This window comes from Barbus barbus (genome assembly GCF_936440315.1).
Source record: "Barbus barbus genome assembly, chromosome: 46".
Lineage (NCBI taxonomy): Eukaryota > Metazoa > Chordata > Actinopteri > Cypriniformes > Cyprinidae > Barbus > Barbus barbus.
This window is the reverse complement of record NC_136724.1, coordinates 9,373,411-9,388,478: the sequence shown is the minus strand read 5'-3', so window position 1 is coordinate 9,388,478 and position 15,068 is coordinate 9,373,411. Positions and strand designations below refer to the sequence as shown.

At 37.1% G+C, this 15,068-nt stretch overlaps 1 protein-coding gene across 1 annotated transcript in view; it reads right to left on the bottom strand.

Annotated features, from left to right (window-relative positions):
* Positions 1-15,068, bottom strand: part of LOC306865237 (arf-GAP with SH3 domain, ANK repeat and PH domain-containing protein 1-like) — a 79,665-nt gene that overhangs the window by 36,023 nt on the left and 28,574 nt on the right. The window contains 2 exon segments of the mRNA XM_079409724.1: positions 547-692; positions 3,132-3,204. Coding sequence (XP_079265850.1) covers positions 547-692; positions 3,132-3,204 — 219 coding nt within the window.

Sequence of the window (15,068 nt, the reverse complement as noted above, 5' to 3'; positions counted from 1 at the left end):
TGATTTAGGAATGTGTGTGTTTGCGTGCGTGTGAGGGGTGAAAAGGAGACGCGCTGTAGCTACTGCAACTCCTACACTCAAAATTTATGGCTCTATCTCCACGTTTCTGCCAGGAAGAGAGAGCAGTATAGATTACAAAAGCCCCCTCTCACTCTCACATCCACCAGACACACAATTTTCACACATTTCACACATCTCTGTCCTCTGAATGCATCCGCCTCCAACACCAACGCTGAGAACTCTACAACCTGTGTAGAAGCACACACACTTTAAGCTCTTTAACACCTTTCGGAGAGGCTGATTCGCTCTGAAGGGATCTCGTATGCCGTAAATCCTTAAATCTGTCCTTACATTGGGCTTCAGCACTAACCAAAACAATCTGTGTTTTGACAGTTCAACTCGTGACTTCACTGGTGCACTCGGAGAACAAACAAGGATGTTGTACAGATCTCTTTCTATCCAAGAAAAGAGACACTTTTAAATCCATTCACAGTCTTGGGTGTCCATTCGTTCTGGTTTTAAGATATGTTTACATGGAGGACTCACAAGGTTCTTGAGGAGGGTGGAGAGCTCTTTAGTCAGAGTGGAGAACTTAACGAAGGCCGTGCCCAGATCTGGATTATCCCGACTGATGAAGTTACTGCCAAACTTATCCAAAGCCTGGGCGTACGTCTCTTCATTTTGAATATGATCTGATAAAAGAGCACAAACGAACACAATCCAAACAAATCAACATCATGCATTTGAAGATTACACATCCTTGCTTAAAACTATGGTAGTGTGTTGTCTAGTTCCTTGTAGACAGCATGAAATCATTCACTTCCTAGGCAAATTTTCCTGGTGTTAATGAACATTATTCATCAGTGCAAATAATTTTGTACTCGAGGAATGTTAGCTTATATCAAATGACAACCTCAAACTTTCTGCACCTTTGAAATAAGTTTTCTGCTAATGTAACCACAATCAGGTTGGTTATCCATAATGGGAGTCATTCTATTAAACATTCTACGCATTTTCCATTTTAATTAGAGATTTAGAGAATCAGACAAATTATGCACTTATCTCTTGATAAATCCCATTGTGCTATAACAATTTAAATCAATATATCTTATTATACACTACCTTGGAAACGTTTGGGGTCGGGAAGATTTTTTTAATGTCTCTTATGCTTACCAAGGCTGCATTTATTTGATGAAAAAGGCAGTAAAAAGAATGTATACTGAAATATTACAATTTAAAATAACTGTTTCATTTAAATTTATTCCTGTGATGCAAAGCTGAATTTTCAGCAGCTATTACTCCAGACTTCAGAGTCACTTGATCCTTCAGAAATCATTCTAATATCCTGATTTGGTGCTCAAGAAACATTTCTTATTATCAATGATAAAAATGGTTGTGCTGCTTAATATGTTTGTGGAAACAATGGTTCATTTTTAAATGAATTCTTTCTTTGAAGACTAAAAAGTTCAAAGTAACAGCATTTATATTAAAAAAACATTAACACCATTAAAGAATATACAAATATACGTACAGTTTTATTGTTATATTATTATGATTATTTTTTAGTTTTATAGGTACAAATCAATAAATGTGCATATTTAGCCAATGAACAGAAAAAAAATGTCCCTTAAAGAAATTACAACATACAGTTCGATATGTATCTGGAAGATAAAAATGGATCCTGCTTTGTTTCATTTCAATAGAAAGATACATAGAAAAAACACATACACCTGAGTGCAGAATGCATCTATACAGTGTGAAAGAGATTAGGTAGGTGGGTGTTTGTGGGGGTGGACGAAACTAGCTGGTGTGGCGTCAGCCAGAAACATGTTCATGCTAAATGTAATCTAGCCATTTATTTTACCATTATTACAAGCAATTTCAACTGCAATCACTAAAAATACTGCACACCACCATATAATAGACATTGCCTATTAAATATTAGTGATTATGAATTTAAAGGGGTCATATGATGCGATTTCAAGTTTTCCTTTCTCTTTGGAGTGTTACAAGCATAGATAAGATCCCTGAAGTTGCAAAGACTAAAGTCTCAAAACCAAAGAGATATTCTTTATCAAAGTTAAGACTCTGCCACGCCCCCCCAAAACAGCTCATTCAAACACGCCCCCACATGTCTACGTCACGATGAGGAAATATTTGCGTAATGCTGCCCAAATGTGGCGTGGTTTCAGTAACCGCAGTTAGTGTTGATGGAGCTGTGTCAGGGAGACGCTGTGTACTTCTATGTGAAAGCAAAAGCACTTTATTTGGCCTTCCGAAAGTAGATGCATTTAGGAATCATTAAGATTACTTACAACAGAACAGCAACGCATTTTATGGATGACTGTTTCGTGAACCTCGAAGAGGAGGTAACTAACTTTGCTATGACAATCTGGAGCTTCTGAATCAGCGACTGTGTAAGTATTTGCTATTGACTGTTCAAATGAGGAGTTTTGGCGTTATGTGTGTGTGTGTGTGAGAGAGAGAGAGACAGGGTTACATCACAGTGGAGTCAGCTTTCTTAAATCGCGGCTTGTGTGCAAACACATACGAGCATCATCACTGTGTCTGTCACGCAACTCTGTTCCCCTCACGGGCTTGAACTGATGGTAAAACTAGGGACATTATTAACTGTCTTTACTTTTATTTTGAAAGCTGAAGCTCACGATTATGGAAAGGGCAGTTACTGCTCCGGGTGTGTGTTCACGGTGTGTGTGTGTTCACTGCTGTGTGTGTTTATGTTGGATGGGTTAAATGCAGAGCACGAATTCAGAGTATGGGTCACCATACTTGGCAGTATGTCACTTCACTACATTTCCAACGAGTGCTCGTGGTGTTCGGCCAATCACAATGCACTGTGCCAGTTGGCCAATCAGAGCAGACTGCGCTTGTCGGAAGGAGGGACTTTGTAGAAAACGAAGCGTTTGAGAGAGGCGGGGCATAGAGGACCTACAATAATGTACAGTATTTGAAAAATAATGCGTTTTTTGAACATTAAAGCATGTCAACATATTCTGTTACACCAAACACACAAAATAATGATCTTTAAAAAGACATCATATGACCCCTTTAATAAGTTATTTACAGCCTCAACAAAACCAGCATGTGTGTGTGCGTGGTTGTGAACATACCTTGACCAGAATTATAAATGGCTTTGACTGACTTCTTGACCTTCTGCAATGAAGTTCTGTCCTGATCCAAAGCCTGTGGACAAATAGATCAGAGTTGGGAATCACTGAAGATGCACAATTGCGATATGCGGCATAGTAGGAACATGTGATACTAAAAATTATATTGGTAAATAAATAAATAAATAAAGCCACTTATAAACCACAAACAAACTTTGTCTGTACTGTACAATGCACAGAATACTGACTCCATACCAATACTTTAAACATTTAACTAAGGAACAGAATAAATCAAGTAAACAAATGTATTGATTTAGGCCATGTTTCTTTGAACAGATGTTAAAAAAAAAAAAAAAGAGTTTGAAAGAAACACAAAACATTCTTTACATGTGTGTGAAACTTCAATTTCCACAACGCCACAACGTGCATCAAACTGCAGAGCAACACTTGTTGAGCAAGTTGTCAAACACATTTATTGCCAGCTACCTCAAAAACAACACATCCTGTTTAATAGCACCGACATTTAAAAGTAGTCCTCTGTGCTGCAGTAATACATGAACACATGGTCTAACACGAGGCCAATACATTGGTCAAGCATTTTCATTTGGGCATAAAGCATGTTTTCACTGCTTTCTACTTTATTTTCTCCACAACAGACAACGAACACAAATCAAACCAGAAAATTATGCAAAATCACTAACTAATCAGAAGAAAAGTTGTGTTGCACTAATTAGGTTATGAGGCATAAACAGTTCCTAATCTGAATTTTGGTTTTATGCAACCTAATCAGCATTCTCTCTCTCCTACACACACACACACACACACACACACACACACACACACACAGTCATCCTCTACACAGGACTAAACGGTGAGTTTCCAGCACAGATGATGCATGACATTAGAAGCTGTTATCAGTCAGTAAGCAGTGTGCCATGGGAGGATCGGCTGTCTTGTGTTCCTGGTTTGAACTGCACTAAAAATAACATTTAATACCTCACTCTCCACTGAAAGCTCTCAAAGTCTGTTCTTCAACCTCTAAACATCATACACATGTAGTCTATTTCACTTAACAAAAGCCACAATTTGCCCATATATGTTAGGACCTGGTATTGATACAGGAATATATGCTTCAGTGTTTCCCAGAGCCTTACACTCTATTTGCAGGGCTGGGAATCAATTCCAAAAAGAATCGATTCCGATATTTTGGGAATCGAGAGTCAATCCCATCAAGGGGAATCGACTCCTCATTCAGAACCTTTTTCAGTTTAACAAAGCTTATCTATGGGTGCCTCTCAAACAGAAAGCTGCATCCTACGAAGGCTGCACACATTTAAATTCACGAAAAAAAAAAACCCTGAAAGAAAACGATTCGGTACCGAACTTATCTGAGTTTCACGATTCAGAGGCTGTTTTACGGTGGAACTGGCTTATGTCATCCACAAATTTGAGCGCTGCACGACAGAATAGATCATGACATGATCAAAGGTCTTGATCTTATTTCCATTTAATATAAAATATTTTTTAAAACATTTCTATCAGCCAATGATAATTCGGAAAGAAAACATCACGACTCGCAAGTATAGATCAGTGGCCGAGAGCGCATAACTGACACATAAACTATAAGCTCTTATATCAGTGTTGTCGTTAATGTTGAGTTATTTTATTTCAGTGTACAGTTTGTTAATTTTGTGCAAAGCATACAGTTAAAGTAAACTTCATTATTCAGCTGAACTGTGCACATTTATTTTAGACACTTAAAGAGGTGGTTGACTTTTTATTTTTTCTAGGCTTGACTGTGTTTATGGGGTGCATTCAAACATGTGTTCATGTTTTGTTTTTTAAAAAACGCATTATTTTTCACATAATTTACCTTTATTCTACACCGCTCTGTTCCTTCTCTGATACATGCCCTGATTATTTCCTGGTTTTATGAAGCCCCTCCCTCAGAAATACGTGATTGGGCTCTGATTGGTTAGCTGGCCCAGTGTGTTCTGATTGGCTAAACCGCCTCTAGTGCACGTCTAAATGTCCCGCTACTCAGCTCAGCAGCATGTGCTCCGGTTGTATTGTAAACAATGGCATCGTCAATTTGAGCCCGATTGAGGCCCAGAGAATATTAGTGAAGATGATAGCACAGAACCTGTGCAAGCACAGCTCTTAATGGGATGTTTTTTTGTTTGTTGTTGGTTCATACTTTTAGATACGCTGTTATTTGTAAGTGCTACTGTTTCCGTTAGCTTTTAATATACGGTTTTATCCAGATTAAAGCTTTAATACAGCACAGCAACCGCACACGCATCCATGTATAACACTTCTTATTGCCGTGTGAAAATAAGTGTATAATTGGAACAGTTTGTTGGAGCTGATCTGACAGAGAGAGAGAGAGATGCAGAGCGTGTGCAGAGCAGGGGGATGCGAGGAACAGTATTAAGAACCACTGCTTTAGAACATAAAATTTTGAAACTTGTTAATCCATTAGAATTGTTAGAAGACAGAATCGTGATTCATATATGAATAGATTTTTACGTGCACCCCTAGTTTTCTCATTCTCTTCTTTAAAGCAGCACAACGTGACCTCGCCCCCTTCGTTAGATGTTCCCGGGGGTGAGGTTTATCTGGGTTTGTGACGTAACGGACCCGGGAAGTAGCTTGTTGTAGTCCCTACGAGCTTTGTTTTGTAGGCTTTAAACTGCTATAATTTTAAAAGACGATATATCCGTTTGCACTGAGCTTTCAGCGCCGCAACTTTGCAGATATTGTTCATGCTCAAACAGCAAGATTACACACTAATGTTTAAAAAGTGAAATCGCAATCAACCACCCCTTAAAAGTCTTGTTCCATTCATGCGATAAATGCATGTCCCTGCTGAGCTGTGGGCTATGACTAATTTCATATGCAATGCAGACAATTACAATTTACAATCAATCAGAGCTATAGAAATGTATCATCTTTTTTTTACAAATAAAGCTTCATATTATGAGAAGGCTACTTTCTACGACCTTTTTATCCTGCAGTCATGGTGAGAATAGGTTCCTTCAATCTAAAAAAAAACAAGATTCGGAAACAACATTGAGAAATCGATTCTTTGAATTGATTCTAGAACCAGGAATCGGAATTGGACTCGACAAAAAAAAAATTCAGGAATCAAACAGCCCGATCTATTTGTGGCGGAAATCCCCCGCCCCCATATGCAAATTCATTCTCTGCCAGCAGGAGGTGCTTTTAGAGTGAGACGTACCAAAGATATCTCAATATGATTTTAGATTCTGGTTCTTAACAAATTTTTATTTTGATATGAATTTTTAAGTTCCTGTGTGGTTCAATCCCATAGATATGAAGATCTCAATGCAGCTCAGTATTCAAATTATTGAATTTTACCCATATTCAGTGGTTGAAAATCAAATGTGGGTCACTTTGTAAACAGTGTCTTTAAATATACAACAGTTGTCTGTTTTCAGCCTATGTCACTGTAATACAGTATTTACATTAGTATTTCATAAAATGACCTTACTGCAATACATGCTTAAATGTTATAGTCCTTGTGTTCACAAAAATGCAGTTAATATGGTGTCAGTTCTGTGATTTGAATCAATGATTCAAATAGACATCTGGTTTACTGCAGAACTGATGAGGCATACATTCATTCTGTCTATATATATAATATTCACTTTTGCTTTTTTTATTTTGGCTTAAGTAGTAGCATGAATATAGAAAAAGGCTATTTTTTGCCTTTTGCTTAAAAAAATGCATGTTTTTAAACTCAGAGTATGTTATTTTCCATTTCCTTATTAAATGACAAATTTAATCCACTGTATGAAATTTAATAAATACAATGAATTGCTGTAGAGAAAATATAGTAAAAACACACAGTATTTAAAAAAATTTACAGTGGGATACTGTAAATAACAGTACTAACAGTATTATACTGTAAATGTTGCTTATAGTAATAGTTATCAATCAAGCTTTTCATCAAAGGAAATTACATTTCAAAACATTATAATAGAAAATGTAAATTAAACTTAATATTATTTCAAAATTTACTGTATTTTTAATTAAATATATGTACTCTTGGTGAGCAAAAGCAAGAACAAAACAAAACAAAAAAACCTTGATGACCCCAAAGATTTAAACGGCAGCATATGTATAATTCAAAACATTTGTATATTAAATTAATTTGATTCAAATATCCCATAACTGAAAGCATTTTGTTGTAGACTCAATCCCAGATGACAGATTTAGCTCATTTATATTCAAGAATATTCTTGTTCGATCATAAGGAAAAAAAAAAAAACTTATTTAATTGAAACAACATTTTTACCCATCCCTAATACAAGTCACATGAAAGCATAATGATAATGTAGTTTGATTGAATGAGGACACGTAATTCATTCAACAACAGCTTTATTAAATCTAACATTTATTCAATTATGATCCTGAATGGAAATTGGGCAATTAAATTAGTGACAGATGTTTGTTTATTGAGCGTAAAGTACAGTATTCCCATCATGCCATTGTAATAGCTGAGAGACAAGGCACACAATGCACAAGGCCTGTTTAGATCGTCACCTCTCAGTGAAATCTGACAGCTGTCCACACTGAGGTGAAACACGGCCTGCTAGTTTTATTGTTTTTCAGTGGTGCAGAAAAGATTCCCTAGCAGCATAGTAGTAGATGACAGGAAGAGATGCTTTGGTGTGTTTGCACTTTTGTGAATCAGTTTATGGTTAACTTCTGAATGAATTCATCTACACAAACTTAAAACATTTGAAAATGCATTTCAAAATTCCAGAGAATAGTTAATTCTCAATTATGAAGAGTAGGATTCTGGAAGATGAGATTTTATCTTCTCAATGGCAGATATCAATTAGGCATCACACCATTATAGAAGTAAAACAAGAAAAATGGATTTTCATTTTGAAATTGGCTAAAGAGCATATTTAGCAGAGTCTTTTAATAGTTTTTTTTTAAGTGATGGCAAAGGAAATCTATATGTAAAAATAGGGCTGCTCGATTAATCGGAATGAAATCGCAATCGCGATTAGGCAAAAGCTGCGATTGTAATGTGCTTCTTGCCAGTGAAGCACGGTTCTGTGATCAGTAGTAAATCTCCATCCGAAGGCCAGAGGGCGCTCTCGCGTGGAAACTCCAAATACACCCCGCAGAAGAAATCCAGGAAATACCGATCACTGCAGCTGAATAAACAGAAGATTTAACTGCTTTCATTGATTCAACGTGACTAATAAACACAGGACTACGACAATATATGATTTATCTGTGTTCTTATTATAATTATTTTTTGAATTTTCATTATTATAAAGTACATCATAATGCAATCCTAATCGGCATTTATCACGGTTTAAAATACTATGAAACATGTTATTAACATCTCAGGATCAGTCTTTTAGTCCATACTGTTTTCTGCTCATGCTTTAACTACACGAAACATTATTTCTGTCATAACAACTCTCAGAGGAATGTACATGACAATGTTAATGTGTTTGATCTTGGTGGAATAGATCTACTACACTGCTGCTGCGGCGGTAGAGCAAGTACCAAGACTTGCTACTTCCAATACATCCACTGCTGTGAGCATGTAATAATTACTGCTGCTGCACATATAACATATGAAATAACCGTATATAGCATACATGAATCACCCCATAGCAGATCTCTATAGGTGGAGCTGGGGAAGGTGGAGGGTTTCTGAAGTGCAACTGCTACTACTGCACTAGCTGAGTATTTGAATTTAAAGCAGCGAGCGCATTGGCTGCTGATAAAAAAGAACCAGTTTCTGTGCCATGTGATGATGTCATTACTGTAATTGTAAAAAAACAAAAAATGCCATTCAATGATCAATTACTAACCAATATCCACTATACTGTTATGCTAAATTTTCATTTGTATAACATATGATGTATAATGTATTAGGGCTGCACGATATTGGAAAAAAATTACATTGCGATATTTTTTTCCCAACGATATATATTGCGATATTGAGAGCCATCAATCCAGGCTAAAGTCAATAATTACCATTCCATGATATTAATAATTTCACTAATAAGCAAGCTTCATTACAAGTGACAAAAAGGTCACTTAATATTTTATTCCAAAATTAGAACATTTCTGTAAACACAAAAGCAGAACAAATTTTTAAATAAAACAGCCGCTTTACACCAACCCCCCTGATTGGTTTACAACAATATAACTTAAAATAAATATATTTTTTATAAAACAACTTCTAAGCATTTTGGTTCACAATCTTTATGTGTAAAATATGTGCGGGATGTTATAACATACCGCCTGTCAAGCGTTCGGATCATTTTCTTAAATCCCTCTTTGGCGACTGTATTTAATGGCAGCATATCTTTAGCGATATGAAACGTTATTGCGTCTGTTATTTCTTTCTGTCGTTGAGAGCCTTTCTGGTAAGGTGTCACACTGGCAAAGGCATCACAAATATTTGTTAGTTTTGGTTGACATCCAGATTTGACTTTGTATTCGTCGTAAAGAGCTTTGTGGTGCCGTTTTAAGTGATCAGACAAATTGGTGGTGTTTCCTTGTTTTGTGGCCACAACTTTATGACACTCCATGCAAAGTGCCTCATTTTGGTCAACATCCTCCTTTTTGTAGCCGAAATAGTCCCAAATAGATGATTTCGACTTTCTTTTTGGTACGAAATAATTTTTTTGCGGCGGATCCTCTTCGTCGCGCATTTTTAGCAGTGAATGTTGGCTGTGAGCGTGAGCGGTGAGCAGCGGCACAGCGAACCAATCACTGTGCAGGCACGCGGAACGTGCATGTCACCCCAGCAACAAGCCATACAACAAACTCGTGTTTACTGTGTGCTACCCTGGTGCTACCGTTCTCTTAATACACCATGGGCTTCTACCCTTCACATCGCATGTTCCGGCGATGTGACTATCGCTCACGCGCACATCGCGATGTCGATGTCAAAACAGAATATCGTTCAGCCCTATAATGTATTATGTAATATACAGTCCTGCTAACTTCTATAAAAATTCTTAAGTGACATTTCAATGTATGGTTTTTCACAGACAGTGATAAAATAAGGCCAAAACAAAGGCAGATGACATTTCTTGACCGCTGAATGTTTAGTTGATCGCAGATTTTAGGCTGTAGGAGGTCAAAGTCAAAGTTTACTGGTGAAGGCTGCCACATGTTTCCTGCGAACACTCTTATCCCGTCAACACAGAGCAGGCATTTCCTTCCCAAGCTAGAAATAAGTGCAAAAACCAACCCAAGCCTGACAACATATTGTTACACACAATACATAAAACCAAAATGCAACCCAACCTATATTGGACATTGGAAAAAAAGAAAAAAAACTATTACATTTGAGTTTTTATTTATTTATTTAGTTTTTAAAAAGGACGTGTTCTTAATATTGCCCATTTAATGGTTACTAGCGTTAACATGAAAATATTCGAGCTTTTTAAAATATTTTGTAAATTTTTAAACATCATTTTTATAGTATTACATAGTTGTTTTTGCCTTTTACCGTATAAATCTGTGAAGTTTTATACTGGTTAGATACATTTTGTATTTTCCCCAAATGCTGTGTTTTAATACGGTTACATTTAACATTAACATTTTAATAACAGGGCCCCATCATATGCATTTTACTTTTTCACAAATTCTGTGTTGTCTTAATTTTTCTAGATTCTGTGTTTTATAAATGAATAATAGTTTGTTAGTTTGGAAGCAAACCTCCCCCTGACAGAAAAATGTGGGAATGTGACAATGAAAGAAAACAATTTATTTAGCTTCTAAGGTCTCTGACACAGTGAATTATCACTTATTTTTCCACTACTTCAGGAAACTAATAGCCATTTCAAAAGAACATACGAAAACTCTTTAAAGCCCCAGCCAAATCCTCGGAGCTGTGTGTATTATGGGCGTACACAGCATAGTTTGGATTTTATGATGAATCACTTGCGTTCCAGCCTGATACTTTCAGGCCTGATGCAGCTGTAAGCATGCCAAAAAGAGAAACGGAGGAGGAAGAAACAAAAGAACAGTTTTAAATGCACCAAGCATGACTTGCAACATCCTCTTTGTGCACCAGACACACAGCTTTAGAATTTTCCAAGCATAATGGAAATATTTCATCTTTCACTAAAGCCACTTTTTGTCTAATGCAACACTCAAAATGAGCATTCATTCTCAGACATTGCTCCTTAAATAGTTTATCTCTTTTTCATCCATTGCATTTACATTTACAAGATCAGACTCTTTCATCTGTGACACACAATGGAGTAGCAGCAGTGACAGACACAGAGACTAGGTGCATCACAGCTGTTAGTATAGCATGGCTACACTGACCAATCATCATCCAGGACCAGAACTTCCATTTTATAATAGTAATTCTGGATGCATTAGGGAAAACTAAGACAAGAGAGAGAACCTGTAACCAAGAAGGTGGGCATGCTGATACTACAAAACCACTAACCACATATCCTCCCCATAGAATGCCCCTCGAAACTCTTTCCCATGCAGCTTTTCTTTTCACAAGATGTGTGGATTATTTGTGGATTACTGTGATGCTTTTATCAGCTAAATTAAATGCAAAGTTTGTCCAAATCTGTTCCAATTAACAAACTCATCTGCATTTTGGATAGCTTGAGGGTGAGTAAATTTTTAGCAAATTTTAGGGTGAACTACTCCTTTAAAGGGACAGATATATATAAATATATATTATATATAAATAAGTGAAACAAATAAATTAATAAATATTCATAAAAAAAACACATGTATGCATACAATCATCCACACATTAAAAAAAATCTTTAATGGTGACGAAGATTAATGTATATATACTTCATTATAAATTACTGCATTACAAGTAATGTTAAGCACTGATCTGATTAAGAACCTGTAATTTCAGAATAAGGGAATTATAATGAGATTTCTCAATCCTTAGTGGGCAGCCTGCGGTTTCAGTTACATTTTTAAACCACTAAAAAGTAGAGTGCAAAATATAACCTTACTACTCTTATAGCCAGTGTGACCTACATTTACTCAAAAATGTGCGCACACACATATACACAAACAAATGAACAAAATAGAAGATAACCACTGAAAAATAAATGGACTATCTGGCATAGTTGTGATATAAAATATACTCAGATTTATGATGAAAAACATTTAGATCAGCTTCATTAGCTTCAGTGATTAGAAAGCTAGAACAGCAAGCATGCTGAGTCTCTTGGGGCCAAATGAGTGAACCTCTAAGGGAGCTTTCTAAACTAGGCTGTGCTGTGCTCGCTTTAAAGAGGAAGTTGGCGCTTCTGGATTCTGTGGTGAAGCCTCAAGGCAAGCGACAACAGTCACCACTTGCACCTCCGCCCAGATGCTAAATCCAGCATGAGGCTGACACAGAGGTGCCTCGGGCTGAACAGCATCCTCCTCCTACTACTCCTTCATACCGAGAGCCACGCTCACGCTAGCGGACACTGTTTACGCCCCAAGCATTACCAATCCTGAAGATGATTTAACTGCATCGTCCAACCAAACATAATGCTAACAAACTATCTAACAACACTAGATAGGCAAAGAGGGAAAAATCAATCAATCAATTAATCAGAGACACAGTCTCCAATTTCAAAGACCCCAGTGTCAAATTTTGGTCAACTATTGGTGCTTTAAACATATAATTATAACAACTTGTTTATTTCCTGCTTAAATTTTTGGGCTAATTGAAAGCTACAGTAAACCCGTTCTTTTATACCTTGCTGTGAAACGCCATGTATAGTTCAAAAGCAGTAATTTGCTCAGTGATAAAAAAAGTCAAACAAAACTGGCAACAGGAATAGCTGATGAAAACTTAGGAATGTTCTTATTACGCTCAGCAGGTGTCAAAATTAAATGTCATTTTTGATTTCCCTGGTGTCATCATCAGCAGTGTAATGTTTCTTTTTAGAAGTGGAGATGATGAAGTCTATGATGTTTAAGCCTTTGACTTCTGTCTTCAGTCACATATCAGCTCTCCATAAGCCTCTCAAAAAAAGAACACATCCAAAGCTGCAGAGATAAACCTCAAAGCACTCCAAATGCACTTACTCAAATCAGCATATCTGACTGTTTCTTGATCCTTTCAGTAAACAACTAGATTTTACTTCTTTTCTGATGAAAAACTGAAGTGATTCTGAAGTGACTCATTTTCAACACTACCAAACCAAAGCAACAACTCAAGCGAGTCTGCATAGATATAATCAAATGAAAAATGTTTGCTTATGTCTATTAGGCAATGGCTTCAATTCTTCCAGGCGTGAGTTGCATCTGGTTGGAGCACTCTGGGATCGGTCACGGACAACGCTCAGGCTGAAACTCAAAGCCCAATCTTGTGACCTCCTTTCTTTGCTAAGAATGCCTGAATCCTGATTATGTTCCTCACGGATAGACTTCCCATCTGCAGATCTGTCTGGCTCATGGGGTAGCAGTGATAATCAGACACACACAGACAAGCACACAGCTGTTTGGCTAACACCACTGCAGGATGTATGTCACAAGTATTTAAACGCCAACCCCTACCGATATCTCAGCCTTGGCAACAGCAGTGTGGCATTTACTTCCTGATCTCTCTCTATCCACTAACCTCACGCTCTATCCTGGCTGTCCATCACAAACACCCTTCACACACACACACAAATGACAAAATGCTAATTTTTGGGTGAACAATTATTTTAAAAGGTCAAATGAGCATGTGATGCAATGCATTTATAAACGTCAAATCGCTACTAAGCATTATATGCATTAAGCAGATAGCGATAAGCATGCCTGACTTTGTCTGTCGGTCTCTTTAATGCAGTGGCAAGGCATCTGAAGCTTACATGACTCTCATAGCTTTAACCTCTAGCATGACATCTAGCATTTCCGCAGATGATAGCTTTATGGGATCGTGGATCTAATTTGAGTGCTGACAGAATGACAGAAAATGGGTACTGTGGATGAGGAGACCTTTAGGAGGACCAATCTGTGGAGTAGCTATTTCTGAGCAGGCTGTTGAATCACCATCTGATGCGTATTTGCGCTGATGTCTTATCACCTGCAGGACTCAAGGTAGCCACTGAATCATCTCCATTCAACACGACTGACAAACCAGTTCAGCGAGGCCTAGAGGAAATACACCATGTTCTGCTTGATAACTAGTGTTTTTTGTTTTGTTTTGTTTTTTAACACGATAAACTCAAAAGTATGAGTTTGAGTTTAATCAATGTACCGTACCCATTAAAGCTGCAATCCGCAACTTTCTTTGGTTAAAAATTATCCGAAATACATTTTTGAGCAAGTGCCTAACCAGCCAATGTTCAAAACCATCTCCTTACTTTAGCCCGATTCACAACAGTAAGCTTATAATAATGTTTTCTAATTTGAGTGGTACTGGTAGAAATTCACAGGAATTTTGAGCATGCTGCTGCGTCATTATGTCATGTCTGTAAACAAAGAAGTTGTCCCGGCTAGTTGACTATATCGCATGTGAGGACGATAATAGCCTTTTCTCACAGCAGCTGGAATAATTAAACGTATCGTTTTGATGGCGGATCCAAAAAGTGTTTGTGTATATGAAATACAACAAGTGACTGAAATTAGATTATATTCCAGTTTTAAGCATGCATCTGATTACAGATAGCCTACGTGGGATTACACAAGTTTTGTATTTTAAACAGAACCAGTTCTAAGGAAGAATAATTTGCTTTAGGGGTAGGGCTGTGTATTGGCAAGAATCTGGCGATACGGTACATATCACGATACAGGGGTTGCGATACAATATATTGCGATACATTGCGATACTGTAAGCAAGGCGATATATTGGGATATTTCTTATTTTAGGAATAGGATATATATTTTTTAGGAAAGCTGTCATTAAGAACACACTACTTTGTCGGGCCACCCTTAGCCTTAATGGCAGCCTGTAGT